Source organism: Patella vulgata, chromosome 4, assembly GCF_932274485.2.
Source record: "Patella vulgata chromosome 4, xgPatVulg1.2, whole genome shotgun sequence".
NCBI classification, from domain to species: Eukaryota; Metazoa; Mollusca; class Gastropoda; family Patellidae; genus Patella; species Patella vulgata.
Window position 1 is genome coordinate 49554252 of NC_065882.2, and position 19045 is coordinate 49573296.

Here is a 19045-nt window from a genome sequence, read left to right on the forward strand (position 1 = left end):
TTTAAATTGTACCAGCGGCTGCCAGGCAGGATACACCCACATTTTGCAAGAGATGGATAGAAAACAAGCTAAAAACAAAGATAGGTTGCCAGGCAACGAAAAATACGCCAACAGCAGCTAAATCGTCCGAGCAGTCAACAAGTGTTGTCGCATATTTTTACTTTATTCGGTAATGAAACATTTATAATACACTAAAATCTGATTAAGAGTAATTATCAGAAAACAATTAGAATTTGTTTGGTTTTTATAAAGTTCTGCCCCATGCTAACGTTTAGTATACGAAACTTTTAATATCATGGATTTAGCTATTCAAGTCATAAAAATTCATTGAAAATCAATATACTTGTTCGCCTCAAGATCTTAAACTCTGTGTATCAATCTGAAGTCAATCGGATGATAACTTTAGCCTCTAGAGCGTCACAAGATTTTTCAAAGTGATCAAGGGCCGTAACTCTGGCAGTAATATCTAAAATCGCTGAAAATCAATAGGCTTCTTCGTCTCATGACCTTAAACACTGTGTATAAATTTAAAGTCAATTGGATATTAATTTTAGCCTCTAGAGCGTCCAAAAGCTTTTTTTTGAAGTGATCAAGGGCCATATAAAGATATGTTTTAAGTTTCATCAAAATCTGATAAAAATTGTGACCTCTAGAGGGTCCATAACCTTTGTTTTACATACTTTAATACACAATTTGCATACAACGAGCGGCCATTTTGTCAGGCAATTCCAATTCAACCTTCATTATGGTGGAATAGTGATATATCTAAACGGTTTTTCAAAATCAGAAAAAAAATTGTGACCTCTATAGAGTCCACAAGCTAAAAATGTGATTTTTCGACCAATCTGGGGCCATAATCCAGGAAGTTACGTTCGGATATATGTGATTATTTTAGGAATCAATATCTTTATGATAAAAACATATATTTAAAGTTTCATCCAAATTTCGATAAAAACTGTGGTCTCTAAGAGGGTCCACAACCTTGATATACCATATTTTTACAATATTTGTGTACAAGGGGTGGCCATTATGTCAGTCAGTTTTTGTCCGATTTTCAAGAAATTCAAACTCAACCATCATTAGTGTATAACTGTGATGTATTCACCCGTTTTTTTTTTAAATCAAATAGTGACCACAAGCTAAACAAAAAGCAATTTTCGTACAATCAAAGGCCATAATTCAGGAACCAAGATCTTTGGGTTATAAAGATATATTTCAAATTTCATCAAAATCGGATCAACATTGTGACTTCTAGAGGGTCCACAACCTTGATATACCATATATTTACTCTATTTGCATATTACGAGGGGCAGTTTTGTCTGGCAGTTTTGGTCCGATTTTCACGAAATTCAAACTCAGTCGTCATTAGGGTGTAACGGTGTAATATTCAAACGTTTTTTTTCAATCGGATAAAAATTGTGACCTCTAGAGGGACCTCAAGCTATGCGCAATTATCGAAAGGAACCAAGATCTTTGGTTTATAAACATGAGATGAAAATTGTGACCTCTAGAGTGTCCACAAGCTACAAATGTGATTTTTCGTACAATCAGGGGCCATAATCCATGAAGTTATGGTCCGATATATGCCAATATCGAAAGGAACCGAGATTTTTGGGAGATAGACCTATATTTTAAGTTTTGTCAAAATCGAATAAAAATTGTGACCTGTAGTGTGTCCACTAACAAATTGTGCACGGACAGGGGCGACGACAATATACGTCCACATGAAAATGTGGGCGTATAAAAACGAACGAACGTAATTTCTAAAGCTGCTGTAATAACCAAAGATAGGTTGCCAGGCAACGAAACATACGTCCACAGCAGCTATATCGTCCGGGCAGTCAACAAGAGTTGTCGCATATTTTTACTTTTTTCGGTAGTGAAACATTTATAATACATTAAAATCTGATTAACCATTAGAATTTGTTTGGTTTTTAAGTTCTGCCCCATGCTAACGTTTAGTATACGAAACTTTTAACATCATGGATTTAGCTGTTCAAGTCATAAAGATTCATTGAAAATCAATATACTTGTTCGTCTCAAGACCTTAAACTCTGTGTATCAATCTGAAGTGAATCTGATGATATCTTTAGCCTCTAGAGCGTCACAAGCTTTTTCTAAGTGATCAAGGGCCATAACTCTGGCAGTAATTATCCGAAATCATTGAAAATCAATAAGATTCTTCATCTCATGGCCTCAAACACTGTGTATAAATTTAAAGTCAATCAGATATTAACTTTAGCCTCTAGAATCCACACGATTTTTCAAAGTGATCAAGGGCCATAACTCTGGCAGTAATTATCGGAAATTGCTGAAAATCAATTGGCTTCTTCATCTCATGACCTTAAACACTGTGTATAAATTTAAAGTCAATCGGATATTTAACTTTAGCCTCTAGAACGTCCACAAGATTTTTCAAAGTGATCAATGGCCATAACTCTGGCAGTAATTATCGGAATTCGCAGGAAATAAATAGGCTTCTTCGGCTCATGACCTTAAACACTGTGTATAAATTTACATAACTCTGGCAGTACTTATCCGAAATCATTGAAAATCAATATGATTCTTCATCTCATGGCCTTAAACACTGTGTATAAATTTAAAGTCAATCAGATATTAACTTTAGCCTCTAGAGCGTCCACAAGATTTTTCAAAGTGATCAAGGGCCATAACTCTGGCAGTATTTATTGGAAATCGCTGAAAATCAATAGGCTTCTTCGTCTCATGACCTTAAACCCTGTGTATAAATTTAAAGTCAATCGGATATTAACTTTGACCTCTAGAGCGTCCACAAAATTTTTTGAAGTGATCAAGGGCCATAACTCAGACAGTAATTATCGAAAATCGTTGAAAATCAACAGGCTTCTCCGTCTCATGATCTTAAACACTGTGTATAAATTTAAAGTCAATCGGATATTAACTTTAGCCTCTAGAGCGTCCACAAGCAATTGTGGACGCCGGACAGACAGGGGCGAGAAAAATATAAGACCACATTTCAATGTGGGCGTATAAAAAGCTTAATAGAATTTTACCTACGAAGGCTATTTATAGACTCATAGACTCTTGTGCTGAGTGTTATCGCACTGTGTGACTAGCCAGAAATCACTTCGAGACAAGCCACTAAAGCGTGTACATTCACTGTGTTGAGTTCAACTTTCAGTAGGGAAAATTTTGGCTGCACGTGACACCCTACATAGACTTTGAAGCGGAGGCCTAATGTGCTGAGTGACCAGACTATATGTCAGATCAAAAATTGTTACAGCTACCAGTTGATAAACAAAAAGAAACAACTACCAAAAGATAATTGTTGCTTGTAACCTTCCTAATATTATTATATAATACCATATATTGTAATTATTTTATGTACCAACATTTGTAAGTTTTTATTATAATTTTTTCCACTGTTACTAGCATTACAGAACAGTAGGAAGGTATCATCCTTTAATTAAATTAATTTAATTTAAATTTTTATTTATTTATTCTATTTTATTTTATTATTTCTTAGGATGAAACCATAAAAACCCTCTTGTCATTTTGGTATTTTATACCTATTTTCAGGTACTGGCATAACAAATCAGTTGCATTAGGAACTAATATTACTTTCGTACAATTTCATGTTTCATAAATGTACATTTTTGTTCAATTTAAAAAAAAAAAACTTGTTAACTTTTAAATAAATCATATTAAACATTATGTGTTTAGATTCAGTTTCCAAGGAGTAGGGTACACTGCCCAACCAAATGGGTTTTCTCTGCGGCCCCCAACTGCTAAGACCATTACTGGCAAGCAAATTATTGAATTAAAATGGTGGCATGTTATTCCCAAAATGACCTAGTCTGGTCAGGTGGAATTAAAAAACTTAAAACCATCTCTCCACATCCCTCTTTGACTTTCTCCATATCCCTGTCTCTCTTCCCCTGCTTGAACTCGAAATGCATACTTCAGGATTTGTGTGAAGGGAGCAAATGTTTAAAAGGAAGAATAACAAACAATCGTCAAATTCAAGCCTAGCCCTCTTCATTGGTAACCACTATTCTGCAAAAAGCGAATCTTATTTTTCATCTGAATGATTGTGAATTTACTTGGGATTTTAAAAACAAACTTTTATTCTACCAAGTTTCATGTAAATTCATTGAAAAACAATTAGTTTACTTGCACTGGAATTAAATTACCACTTTTTAGGACCAGATTTTGATTTCGTACTGAAATTCTTTTTTTTAATGAAAATTGAATATTAAATTCTATAAATGTAAACGGTTTTGAAATTCAGTTCTAATATTTGGGCGATTACTTCTGCCAATTTTCATGCAATTGCCCAAAAAATAAAATTTGGTTGGTTTTAGCCTACCGTAGGCCTACATTAATAGTAGGCCTACATTCATTGACCTTAGGCCTACATTAATAGCAGCCTATTAGTAGGCCTACATAGTAGGCTACATTCATTGAAAAAAATCTAAAACCTTATCATCACTCAGGGCAAACAATAAATTATCAATTGAGTTTAATAATTTGTAACATTGTGACAGCTTATTATCACCTTTCTGAGAAGTATTGCATTAGAAAAGTACAAGAAGGGAGTTCTGCCAGACGTCGTTGTCGATATTCGCTGTGACAGTCATCAGTCAATGTCAATAAGCCGAACTCTGTGAGTGAATGATTCCGAAAATAGCCCATCAACATAGTTCAGAAATAAATTGGCACCGTGTCCGTCTTGTGTCATTCCTTCATAAATGATTTTTCATATCAAAGAACTAGTCTTCAAGATATTCATATAGTCAACAAAAGTGCAAACTACACTGGCATCTAAGATGTCCCTAATATCAGATTTTGTTGTGAAATTAATAATTTTCGCCGCCATCTTACCTTGTCGCTTTGATTGTGATGTAAGTACCCGGATGATCGCCGTGTGGCAAGTGGGCGTGGTCGATCCACGTGTTTATTGATTGATCTCAATGCCAATGGCTATCTATATTACCCACGACTTTGAACAAAAAATTAAATATCTTTAATCGTTAATTTCAAATGAACTCTGTTTCCCTGAGGCCGTTGCGAAAGTAACTAAGAGGAACTCATGCAAGAACGAATGGACAAACGCATTTTTCTAGACTTATAGAATTTTGTGAGATTCTATAGAATGCTATAAATACTACAGGAAAAATAATTCATTCTGAAGATTTTGTTTAATACACTATTTATAACCCGTTACTTTAACAACAAATTAAATAGCCCCGCCCCAAATATAAGACGAGATGCATAGGAAAAAAAACGTGCAGGCCTACACATAAGACAGATTTTATTGTATAAACCGCCCACGGGGGGGGGGGGGGGCAGAATACAATTACATAAATCCCCTTTTAATAACAAACATAACCAACATACAATGACATTATTTCAACAAACATAGATAGGCTATGCAAACCGAAAAAAGACATTATATGTAGCCTACGTCGCATCAACAAAAATCCCTCGTCACAGCCAGATTACTATTTTGTACCAAGACATTATTCGATTCAGATGTTTGATAGGTTCACTTTTATGACGTTGCACTGTCGTATTTATCGGGCAAAAATGATACAGCCCCCCCCCCCCCCTCAGAAAAAAGGAAAATCGACCCGTACGCCATGAGGGTTGAACATATTGCCAAAGTAAAACAATTTGCCAGAAGCTGCGATCCTTGAGGAAATGGTATGCATTTTTTGACTTTGTGTTTTGGGCATTTAGATAGGCCTATACTCTTTTGTTCGCTGGAATGGTCGGATATAATCGCCCCCACCCCCTTGTCATTATTTCAACAAACATAGATAGGCTATGCAAACCGAAAAAGACATTATATGTAGCCTACGTCGCATCAACAAAAATCCCTCGTCACAGCCAGATTACTATTTTGTACCAAGACATTATTCGATTCAGATGTTTGATAGGTTCACTTTTATGACGTTGCACTGTCGTATTTTTCGGGCAAAAATGATACAGCCCCCCCCCCCCTCAGAAAAAAGGAAAATCGACCCGTACGCCATGAGGGTTGAACATATTGCCAAAGTAAAACAATTTGCCAGAAGCTGCGATCCTTGAGGAAATGGTATGCATTTATTGACTTTGTGTTTTGGGCATTTAGATAGGCCTATACTCTTTTGTTCGCTGGAATGGTTGGATATAATCGCCCCCACCCCCTTGTCATTTTTTTTTTACTTTTTGACTTTTAATGTAGGCTTGAATATGTTTCTGAAGATGTATCAGCCCAAGTTTGTAATTGTACAAAGTATTGAATTTATTTGTTTTGCGCCCATATTTTAGTATGGACTTAATATTTTATGCCGCCCATGTCGGTCCGTTAACAATTTATAGCTTGTGAATGCGACAGAGCCTATATTTTTTTAAATTTGATGGGAAGCATTCTCATATTATGAGGACGAACCCTATCGATATCGATATTTAGCATTTCGCGATCTTAGGTTCAGTAGTTATTATGTTCCCTTTTCCGAAAACATTGTGAACGCGATAGAATCTGCGGTTTTTAACGGGTTCTTTTTTAAGGTTTGTGTGAAGCATTGGGGTCATGATAGGGCGAACCCTATCGATATTCAGATTTCCGAGACTTTTTGTTCCATATAGTTTATATCTCCTTTGTTGTAACCCCCTTGTGTTTGCGAAAGAGGCTGTGCAGACAATGTTATACATTGATTAGTGAGTTTATGTGCAAACTTTTGGAATTGGTAAAGTTTTAATTTCGGATACTTTTATACTTAGCGAAAGAATGTCAAGCCCGGGGTTATGGTACATGGCCAGGAATGGCGTCTAGTCGTTCGGATTGGACGATTCAGTAGCTGTCCAGGCAAAAAAGAATTCCCTCGTGACAGACTGCGTGGCGTATTTCCCGCCTTCATTATCCCGGCAAGGATGCATACCACTTGGAACTGTCCGGACACAATTTCCGTCATAGTGCATTGTATGGCATATACCAGTCTACATTAATCCGGTCGGCGCAGAAACGTAGGACGTTAACCCCCATTTCATTCGTTCATTCCTAATAAAGACTCACATGGCATTTCTGATTTATCAGCTAAGAAAAGCAATCATTTGTACTTGGATTTCAGAACCCGACGAAATTGTTCTAGAAGGAATAAACACGCCGTATACTCGTATTAATGTTTAAAACAATATATTATGCACAATATTTGCTATGTGAACATTTCTAGTATTCTGTTATCATTTTTTTTTTTAAATCCATTTTTCTAATCACGTTTCATGTTTTTATTAGCATAAACGAAATCGCCATTCAAAGAAATCGTTAACGATATAATGATACCTGGTCATGTGACGTGATTAACTACCTATAGTTCAGCTCTATTCACCAACTTTTATTCATTCACACATTGATAGACTATTGATTACTGTGAATATGGCTGCTGTTTATCACGAAGTAAGTTTTTTTGTTGTCTCTTGCCACTTGATCATACCTTTTAATATATGATATAATTTACATCCAATAATTATACATACTTGAACTTGACTGTGAGGTGTAAAATTAAACGCTGCTATCCTGTTAATGCTAACAATTATTTGATGAATTCACTTCAGAAATTCGTGTCAAAATCGATATTCAATCATTGGAAGATTACTCCAAATTCCATTTTCAAGCCACCAAGTATACAATTCGTTCATGAGTTTGACATAAAGAACCGATGACTTTGGCAGGCGAGGTAAACTTTTTGTCAACATTTTGTCGGCAACAGTTTTTAAAAAAAATGTTTCTCTGTTCAGCGACAATAGATATTTGTACTTTATGAAAAGACTTTCTATTGTATTGCTTGCTGGCTAGGCAACAACTTATTGTAACTACATGTATACGAACCACAACACAAATATAATGTACGCCTAATATGCGATTATATCTAAAACTGTTTTGACGAAACGAAATTGACTACCTCACAAGTTTGCTGATATAAGTTGCAATGCTTGTATAAGATATGTAATACGGGGGTTGGCTGAAAAGTTCAAAGCCTATCTGTGAAAGACCTTAATAAAGTTGATGTTTTCCATCTATTTTTCTACAAAGTCCCCTTCCAGGTGTACACACTTTCGCCAACGATGTTGCTTCAACCACCTTTAAAAAAGTCGTTCGCAGCTGACATGACGTCATCATTACTAGGAAAACGACAAAAGTTCTTTTTTCATTATTGGAAACAAGGCTCATCTATGATTACAAGTCAGGCCAAAAAATTATCACCATGTCATGTACCTGGGTAATGTTTTCTTGAATGGTTACTGGCCTTCCAGGACGCGGGTTATCGTCAAGGCTCTCTGCCCTCTGCCACGCTTAAATTCCGCAGCCCACTTCTTTGCTGTGGGAAAAAAAGCTCCATCCCCAAAAGTGGAGACCATGTAGGCCTAGGCATGTAGCCTATCTGTGTTTGGGTTGGTCCTTTCAGTTTCAGGTACTTGATGACTGCCCTTTAGCCAGTTTTGTCCATTTCTGACGATTTCAATAGAAAGGTTCAGAAGGTGGTCTGGTACGAAGACAATAATAGCAGTACAGTTGCAGTTTTTATGTCTATGATTCATTCAAAGATTGTACTTGTTGGTGACAAAAGTTTGTCGCAACCCAATTGATCTATCTTTTCATGAATAGAACTTTTCAGTCAGCCCTCGTAAAGGTCTCTGTATTAGATAACTGTTAATTAAAAAAAAATAAATAACCATTTTAAGTCCTTTCAAGATATGTTATAATGTAGAATACATTATATTGGCTTTCAAACACACACAAAATACTTACTACTAAAATAGTCCTCCTACTACTGTCCTACCTAATAATATAATATAATAATATTTACATAAATGTAAGCAAGTGCCATAAAATATTTGCTGTTACACTTCCAACGCTGTATACAATAGAAACGTGTTATGTGCTTTATTATATCTCCCTTTTATATATCATAAATCTATATACCTATATATTATAATAGACTTATACTGTATATGTATGTATTCATAACTGAACAGAACAAAGCAGAAAATCCAATCTGCTAAAGATAACCGTATTCAGATTTTGCTGAAATTACTTAATCATATTGTTGTATTCATTTATCAGAATATTAAGCTGAATTAAATTTGAAAATAGAAAAAAAAAATCATTTGCCAATCTCATTACACTACACTATACTACACGAAGATCTAATAACTTTTTTGTCAATTATATTTTCTCTTAGGGTTCGGATTTTGGCCATTGTGATCGGTTAAAACCATTATTATTACAGGAAAAGCTGTAGCACTATGGCCCTTGAGACAATTTTGGCTCTTTATAAAATTGTCTCTTCAATTTGGTCTATAAAGTCAAATCATAAGTACTAAATGAGCGTGGTTATAGTTGTTCGTAAAAAACAGTGATGTTTTAGTTAAATTATAATCATTGTCAAAATAGTCATCAAATTCTAGCTGGGTAATGTTGCCTGTCTTGTTTGTGGGAAATATAGAGTTTTATTCCTTATTCACGTCAAGGTTATTGAAGACCTGGGAAAGTAGGGGGTATAAATTAGGGTGTAGAGGAGAGCTAGATTAGAGCTCACCCAGAAATTCTTACCAGTCATTACCATTGAGAACGAGGAACCTGCAAAGTTATTTCCAGTTTACTAATAAAGCTGTGAAATCATTGTTGCTGTAGTATTATTTACGATCACAAGGAACACAACAAATAAAGAAGTCCGGTAGTACTACAAAGCATCCTTTCATTGGTTGATAATGAAAGGTCGTTTGTGTTACCGAAGTTGACTGTTCGGTAGCATATAAACAGCATAAAAAAGAATTAAAGCGAAATAAAAGTCTACTTTAAAATGCCTATTTACTGTAAACTAAATACTGAATACTATGTTTTAATTTATTCACTGTATGTAAGTTATTTAAGTTCAACACTTATGTGTTACCAGATACTACGTGGTAAACTGCTGTAGGAAGTCGTCAGATCATCTGTAAATGTGTATGGAATAAAACATTTTTTTTAAAAACAAAACAAAAATAAAGTACGTCCAAATTTCTGAAGGACAATACTGCCCGTGATATTGATAGATTAACATTTATTGTATTTCCAGGGAACAATTAAAGGGGTGGACCCAGATAAATTCAGCGCTGAGAAGGCTGCCGAACGTCTACGAAATGCTATGAAAAAATTGGGTAAGACATTACATTATTTGGGTTGAGCATATATTTAACGATTTGAGTTTTCATAAATATTCTGAAAGGCTGGAAAATAATCAAAATACTCTGCGCTAGTGAAAGCGAGTTTAGTGTCCTATATTTCTACACCGACCGAACCTTTGAAGAAATGCATATGCAATGCTTGTCCTACGACGGAGATTGTTCCCGGACAGCGACGTTTATGCATACTCTTCATCGAATTCCAGCTCTCAATGGTTCTTTTTTATGCACGCCAACGTTCTTCCCATCTGAACACCGGTGACAAAGAGAAAAGAGAAACCATGCTGGAAAATATTGATTAGCTCCTTGATCAACACCAGAATCGAACCCCGGACCTCCAGATAGCGAGTCAGCGTGACTTGTTAGCTCAGGATGTTATAACAGCCTATATTTAATCAGCTTCCGGCATTTCTTTTTCTGTTAACAATTTCTAAATAAAGCATTTAAGTTTGACGTTTCATTTATTATATTGGCCTGTATTTAAGTTTTCTCCTAGCTGACGACCCCTTTCAGTGTTCAATGATATGTCGGTCATACTCATTGAGTTACACCAACTATAATTCTTCAAGTCAGAATAGAGAGGTCCCAAAGCCAGACAGATCTGAATGGATTATATTATGTAATATACTTGGCTATTGTAATTAAATATGTGTCAGGGGAATATTGAAATTGGTGAAATAGAATTTTATCATCGTTTGGGAAACATCTTCATTGTAAGAATTTAACCGTTTCCCTATTTTCTTCTATTATAACATACAGGCGTGGATGCAGCAGAAATAATCAGTGTTTTGGGTGATCATAATAATCTACAACGACAGAGCATTAAAACCCAGTACAAGGCGATGTATGGACGGGTAGGGATATGGTTACGCTATAAATTACAGTTATGTCCGGCAGGAAAAGTGTCTAGTCATTCGGATTGGACGAAAAACCGGAGTCCTTTGTACAGGTTGGCATGAAAGAAGAAGAGAAATGGGGTCTAACGTCCACTCGACACAAACTAGGCCATTTCAGGACCAACACATGGTTCAACTCCACTTCGCCCGCGCGTAGGGTCCTTGACTGTGGGATGAAACCGGGTGACCCGGAGAAACCCACGAGGATGGACAGGCTGCCGTACTTCCTATCACGTACAAGTGGTAAATCGAAACCGCGCCACATGACACACTCCACTAGAAGTAGAGATACTAGTAACAGAAACATTCTACGATTATGATGTAATGTGTAGGCACCATGCGTGTTAATCTTGTGGTTATCGACATTACTTGGGTTTTATTCCAGGCAAGATGTTTAGGTGACGAATCTGCGGTTTCGATCAAATCTACCCCCGGGCTGTCACCTGTCTCTCCTCCGAAACCGAAATTCATCTGCCCTCTCCACAAACACATTACATATATTGTTTTAATTTATGACTTGATATTTCTATAGGATTTAGTTGACGATCTTGAATGTGAACTCTCTGGTCATCTTGAAGAACTCTGCGTGACCTTATTGATGCCAAGTCGATATTTTGATGCTTATGGTCTTCGACACGCAATGCAGGTGTGGTAATAAGCTTTTATTTCGTTTCATGTTCTATTTGTCTCATCATTCGGGTTTAAAAGCATGATATCTAGTACCGGAAATAGACAAAACCTGTTTTTAAATATTTCATTTCAGAGAATTGGTACAAAAGAAATCATACTAACGGACATCCTAGCATCACGATCTAACCAGGAAATACAAGAAATAAAGCAAGTTTATAAAAATGGTAAATGCAAGAGTTTTATGTTATCGACAGTGCAGGGAAATCGCAAGTATAAACACCCATAAGATAAGATAAAATAAGATAAGATAAATTTTATTGCATAAAAACGCCCACGGGGGGCAGCATACAATTACATAAATTACATTTATGCAGCACAACAAATATATATGAACACTAAATCCAAATTTCCGTGTGATTTAGTAAGAACTTCCTATATTACGACATCCGTGTCCACCTGATCATAGCTCAAAGAGTGTATACAGATGGAATATCGTAAAGCAATGACGCACATGGATCTACCATTTCTTTCATTTCATGATCCGATCGATTTAATACCGACAGTTAATCAACACAGCATAAATGTCAATACTTGACCTATATGTAGCGAATATTTGAAATTGAAACTGTTAAGATCATAACGTATTAATTATTGTAAAAATCTAAAACCAATTTTAGTTGTAGACTACCATAATAAATGAGATTTTCGGCCTTTACACATGCTTATTAGTGATATATTTGTTTTATATCAAGTGGAATAAAAAGATGATATGAAGACTTATTTATTATTCGATTTGTATCAACTGGAATAAGAAGATGATATTATGATTTATTTTACTATTAGATGAGCATCAACTGGAATTAGAAGATGATATTATAGCTTATTTTATTATTAGATTTATATCAAGTGGAATTAGAAGACGATATTAAATCAGAAACGTTTGGTGATTATGAGAAAGTTTTACTGGGATTATTACAAGGTAACAGAGATGAAAGTCAGTCTGTAGATTATAGTGTTGTTGATAAAGATGTAAAAGATTTGTTGGATGTAAGTATGTTTGAGTAAATAAATATTTATTGTCTTATAATATAGTCAGGATTGGGATGAGTTAAGGGCCCGCAACAGGGTACTCGGCTTGGGGCCCCTGGACAAGCAGCTCGGGCTCGAACATTTTAAAAGATATATGGTCTCTATAGTGTCATGTTGGCGTATATACTGGGGTAACTGGAGGAAGTTGAGAACCACATATTACGAAATACCATTCTGTTTCACAGTGATTACGAAAGCCTTCTTCTAACTCTTTATTTCAATAAATATATTGAAATTTCAATCAAATTGTTTTGTTTTAGGCGAAGTTATGATTGTTTGAAGATGTAGCAACGGGACTTGACAACCGAGACTAAGGAAAAGGACCCTCAAATAGACAGATTTAGGCTAGTTATTACATAATGTATCTTTAACATAACTCATTACATTCCAGTATTTAAGAAAGCCCCTTTCGGTAGCTATTGAGTCTTTACTATTTCAGAGTGGTGTAAAAAGGAAAGGAACAGATGAAGAGACATTTACTAGAATCCTCGTCGATAGATCAATCCCTCATCTGAAAGCCATTCTAGATAAATATACTAAACTAGAACAAGATATTAAATCAGAAACAAGTGGGGATCTTCAAGCAGCTTATCTTGCAATAGGTACGGAAAACGTCTTCATTTGAATCTATAAATTACATTTCAATAGAAAAAAAAAATAAAATTTTTACCAATAATGTACATTACAAGTTTAACATCTCGTCAGCACAATACCTCGGTGATAATGATAACTTTTTTCTATGGCCACGTATGTACAGATAGGGAGGAAATCTATACCTCGTTTTTTTTAGGTCTTAACCGAACGACCAGGCTACACATTTCTTGTCAGCCTCATCAACAACTGGGAAGTGGGTTTTGAAAACTCTCAAGCAATCTAGTCAATATCCCAAATTCCTCAATTACTAGATTAAATTAATGGGTGACATTAGATCATAACATAAGGCTTGTTAAATGTACCACGGTTCAATTCCAGGTTTGTTCGTGATAACTGTTCGGTCGCCTGCTTAACCTTGTTGGTTTCATAGTGCGACCAAGCGAATTATTGAAATATAAATGTTAGTCCCGAAATGACCTGATTAGTGGTGAACTAAACTCGATTTCCCACATTTTAGTTAACGCAGCATTAGTATGATAAAAAAAAACCCGTTCACTTATGTATTTCAGTGAGATTTGTTAAAGATCCTTTAGAATATTTTGCCCGATGTTTTTATGAAAGTTTTGCTGGTCCAGGTACAGATGATGAGAGATTAATACAGTTGGTTGTTAGTCACTGTGAAGTAAGTAGGGTAGGGTAGTTTATTGGTAGCCGAAATTTTATTGCAATATCGTCCTAAAGTTTAAAACAATTCTTAAGTTTCAATGCGGCTTTTTTTTGTATGGCTTAAACAGGACGCATTCGAAAATATGATATTCCACAGGGTACTTCCTTGTGCTTCAAGGAACGACGATTTGTTAAGAACGCTGTCCTGTATTGCGTCCTGCTGTTTATAGTCCTACCGAACAACTAGACGCTGTTCCTTACGGCTATCCGCCCCGTACCACACTGATATGGGGAAACCGGGATGGAACTCCAGAGGCACTCTCTCGGGAAACACCGAGATCGAGCCGGGGACCTCCTGGTTAGTGAGCCAGTGCCATACGACCGACTCACATGACCAAATGAAACATACCTGCAAATCTGAAAAACATCTGGCAAAAACTCTGACCTGTAGAAATTGTAAATGGACTGACGTATAATAAAAAATAACCAATAGTTTCAAAATGACACTACTTCCTTTTCCCCCGAAATGGCTATAACTGGTTGATTTTAATAATATCAAATTTCCAGTTTTTCGATTTACTTGCTTATAATTAAATTTGTCCCAAATTCAGCTTCGTTTTCACCACACAAGTAAAATCCAATAACGTCTATTGAAATGTATTAATATTTAACGAGTTTAATGAATTGGGTTTTAAAGTAAGATCAATAAAATAGATAGCCTATAGAACTGCACCTAATTTATTTCTTTACTTAGTTATAAATTCTTTTATATTAAAAACTTGCATGCAGACTAGACCAACTTACAACTATATGTCTATTTAATTAATCATCCACCAATACTTAGATGTTTGTTACTTTGTTCAATCAAGTTCATTGAAAGGAAAGAAATTGTTATTCTGGTGCTAACATGCGGCTTTTTAGTTATTTATGTATGCAATGCTCATGATCAGAACTCTGACAGCGGTCTATTTGTCAGTTCTTCTTAGAATTGGGGGGTTGGATGGCTGAATGATTAGCGTGCGCGCGCGCTGTATCATAAAGTCTGTCATTGAGTCGATTGGTGTGGTTTCGAATCCCCGGTTGTACGTGACAAGGAGTAGTTTCGCCTGTCCAACCTCGTGGGTTTTCTCCGGGTCCTCCGGTTTCCTCCCACTGCTAAAGACCCCTACTCGCAAGCGAATTATGTAAATAAAATTAAACCATGTTAGTCCCGAAATGACCTAGTTTGTGTCGAGTGGACGTTAAACCCCATTTCTCTCTCTCTTCTTTGAATTACATGGCAAAAGATCTACCGGTACATGTCTTTAGGTGCTTCCAAATGAACCCATCTCAACGAACAAATACGCCTCCCTTGCAGGTCTCACAGACAGTAAACTGTAGTTGTAAGATGATTTATTTAAAGGAATGTTCTCCCAATCAAACACAAATAATGTTTGCCAATCGTCTTGATATTTTTAAAATTATATAAATCCAAAAATAACACTTAGTATTTACGATGAAATGGGGTTTACACTTTACTTACCTCATTTTGACGTTTATTATTTTGATATGTATTGTTATATGTGCAATGCAAACGGGTGGGGAGCAGGGACAGCGACGTGTTCTTCTTCGATTTTCGAAATAATAAGTCCTAATAATAATTGATAGGGATACAACTAAGTTTTTCAGAGTGAGTCAGGATTTGGGTGAGCTTGTAGAAGATTCGTCGATCTGATAAACCTGTGATCTAGGTTCATCGTCCAATCAGAACGACCAGGCATACTTTTGTCACCCTTGCACTCACTCCCCTGTTAGAAATAAATGTAATTTAACAGTGACAATACTGCATAAATTTACAATTTTTAAAAATTGTAATCAACAATATGTGTCGTTTTGCAGTGTACTAACTGGGAGAATCATCTTTTAAATCTTCCAAAGTGAAAAAGCAGCACGCCATGATTCGAACCTGAGGCTCAATATTGTGTACAATAAATTGTTTATATATTTGTTGCAGATTGATTTGAAGGATATTGGTCTGGTATATCAGACACTATATAAACAAAATTTAACTGAGGCTATAAAAGAAGAATGTCGTGGAGATTATGGCAAATTATTATCCAAAATAATCACGTCCAAGGATGATATGATTTTATCCGAGGCGTAACTACCAAACTTTTGCTCATAATTATTAGAAAAAAAAAAGTTTTGTATATAAATTGTTATCATCAAGATTATTAATTAAATATTTATAAATAAAAAGACAAGGTAAAGTGATAAACGCCGTTTTTCAAAGCTCTAAGTCGTTAGTGTTGAAAAGGTAGACAGTTTCATAGTTTCAGATAAAAACAGACTATTATTATATCTACAAAAATAATGAGATTACGCAGTAGAATAAATTACACGTGATAAAAAATTAATATGCAGATGTCGAGAATAATCGATATCGTTATTTTTAAATATACGGGGTCTATATATTTAGTTATTATTATTACAAGTGTATTTGTAATAAAGAAATGAAAAATAGCCTTTTAAAAACAAAAACCTCAACCAAACCGTGTGTTATATTGGTCTTCAAATGCAGATCTTATGTAATGTACATATAGAGAATTTCATAGATTATGAACCCCAGCCATTGTCATTTGTTTATGTTCTATTCATAATCTAATAGTTTTTAAAAAATGCACTCGAAATCCAGCTCATTTCTATTTTTATTAGCAAACCAGAAGACTCAGCCAACAGCATCCCGCGACTACTTAGGACATGCTTTGGAAGATGCAGCAGGCGGGGGGGGGGGGGGGCAGTCCCAAAAAATTAAAAGCTCAGTATATTACATATTATGCGTCGCTATTGATTCCATTTTGCCATCATTTTTCCACTCTGCTGTGGTCTTATACTATCTCATCACTATCATATTCATGGTTATAATCATCTGGCCAGTTGGTAGTAGTGCGTGGTGTGACAGACTGTTCAAATATTCTGTCAACTCTCACAAAACAGGTAGGTCTCGGGATTCTGTCCTCTCGCTCACAAGATTTTGTTCTCATCAATAAACCCACATGGCCCAGTTCCAAAAAATTAAAAGCATACATATACGTCGCTATCACATTTCTTTTCGCGCCTACGGCCATAGGCGTACGGGCTGGATGACTGTTAGGGGGTAGAGCTCGGAATGCCCGAAAAAATTCGGGTTAGCCCCCTCCCCCGCACAAAAAACCCTGACGACCGCAAACGCGTTTTCCTGCTATTCTAGCCCGTGATACAGCAACTTCCAAGTGGTCTAATAGGTGGCTGACTCGAATTCTAAAAAACCAATCAATCGTTTTCTGTTCACGGAAACGGGACCGTCGGGAGAAAATTTTAAAAATGTAACTGCCGCAAACGCGTTTTCCTGCTATTCCAGCCCTTGAATACAGCAACTTCAATGTGGTCCAATATAGCCTACCTTAGGTGGCTGGCCCGAATCCCAAACAAACAATCATCGCGGGGTATGTGGGCCTCGCCCTCCTGGAGAAAAGTTTGAAAATGTAACTGCCGCAAATGTGGTTTTCTGCTATTCAAACCCGTGAGTTAAGCAACTCCAAAGTTGTCCAATGGTTTTGCAACCGAAATCCCACTCAATGCCGACCTGAATTCCAACCATTCAATCAAACTTTTGCAGCTGCATTCCTAAATAATAATCGATGCCCAAAAATGTCGCACAAAGTAGAGTTACTCCAGACAAAATGTTTTAATCCATAGTCAATTCAGTACAAATTCGTGGTATTCAATTAAAAGAAAAGTAAAATTAGTGTTTTATTAGATTTCAGGCACTCTATTTTGCCAACAAGATGAATGGGTTTTTTTTTTTTTTTTTTTTTTTCACTTGAACCGTCTGCCCAAAATGACAGATTTAAACATAAGATTTAACTATTTTATATGTTTGGAGAGAACTTACATAGGCCTTTGCACGTTGTTCAATCCAATTCAGCTTACTGAATAAAATATTGTTTAAACTATCGTAGTTTAAATCTAAACTGAAGACTCATCTGTTTAGTAACACATATAAATAGAATCATGCGCCTACCATTGTGTAAATGTGACTGTGCAGCGCTTAGAAATAACTATTGTTATAATGTAGCGCTTTAAAAATGAAATTGTAAAAATAATAATAATCGAAAACTATAGAAGGCGTTGTATTTGAATATTAAATATTAATAATCGTATTGTTGAAATTATCGGTAAACTGGAAACCCATGCATTATTAGCTTAACTTAAAATCAATAAAAGCATCGGTTGAATCAGTTGTTTTATAAGTTAAATCTTATAAATCGCAAAATTTTAATACGGGTTTTTAACCCTTTAAAGTTCTGATAAGTTAATATTAACCCTCTGATTCCGAAAATTATTGTGAATGTTATCACTTTCATTGTTTCTACTTCCTACATTATTTTGTATCGATACTTATCGCATCATAGGAGATATTGTTAGACCTGTGATCTGCACTTTATGCCTGATCAACATGAATCATTCATTTGAATGCTATTTCCGGGATTTGAAACGAATGACTGTCTTACAGCTTGTCATTCGAGTGTAGCTATGTCAAGTCGACACGCCTGGCATAGTTTAGTTTACATTTATTCTTATGGTTCGCTCTCATTTAAATACTAACGCGGTATAATATTGGGCTGATAACCTAAGTCTATCAATGTAGTGACCTCCCTTGTTAGTCTAGATTGTCAAGTCTCTTGTATAAGTAGCACGTGGGAGTAGACTCAAAAAGATGGAGATGTCAGATGAACTGTTGTCATGTTTTGTGTCATAAATTCTCTGGTTGCATGTAACATATGTTACATCCCTACAAGTTACGAAAGAGTGGACCATGTCGACAGGAGCCATGTGGTCGTAACAATGTCATCATTCATCCATTCCTCTGTGGTCTTATATACTATCTCATTACTATCATATGAACCGCCAAGTTAGTGCGCGAGTCATGGCGCGACAAACGGTACAAATGTTCTATCATT

At 35.8% G+C, this 19045-nt stretch overlaps 2 protein-coding genes across 3 annotated transcripts in view; one reads left to right on the plus strand and one right to left on the minus strand.

Moving 5' to 3' along the window:
- The window catches only part of LOC126819420 (ras-related protein Rab-3), a 62354-nt gene extending 54830 nt beyond the window's left edge, over positions 1–7524 (minus strand). The window contains exon 1 of one of the 2 annotated variants that reach the window (XM_050547437.1): positions 7501–7524. The gene's annotated coding sequence lies outside the window, so the exon portion shown is untranslated. Of the gene's footprint in view, positions 1–4863; positions 4888–7500 lie in introns of those variants that run through there. The other variant, XM_050547438.1, reaches the window with a different exon arrangement.
- LOC126819418 (annexin A5) lies at positions 7309–16565 on the plus strand. Its single transcript, XM_050547428.1, has 9 exons — positions 7309–7420; positions 10083–10164; positions 10948–11042; positions 11617–11730; positions 11848–11938; positions 12610–12761; positions 13243–13405; positions 13967–14079; positions 16057–16565. Exons 1-9 carry the CDS (start codon positions 7400–7402, stop codon positions 16204–16206), a joined length of 981 nt encoding a protein of 326 aa, XP_050403385.1. The 5' UTR covers positions 7309–7399; the 3' UTR covers positions 16207–16565.
- Positions 16566–19045: the final 2480 nt, after the last annotated feature.

What these genes read in the sequence shown, in the direction of transcription:
- LOC126819418 (XM_050547428.1), top strand. Translation starts at nt 7,400, where the DNA reads ATGGCTGCTGTTTATCACGAA. An exon ending in GTCTTCGACACGCAATGCAG is followed by an intron (nt 11,731 to 11,847) that starts GTGTGGTAATAA and finishes ATTTCATTTCAG; the next exon opens with AGAATTGGTACAAAAGAAAT. An exon ending in TGGTTGTTAGTCACTGTGAA is followed by an intron (nt 14,080 to 16,056) that starts GTAAGTAGGGTA and finishes TATTTGTTGCAG; the next exon opens with ATTGATTTGAAGGATATTGG.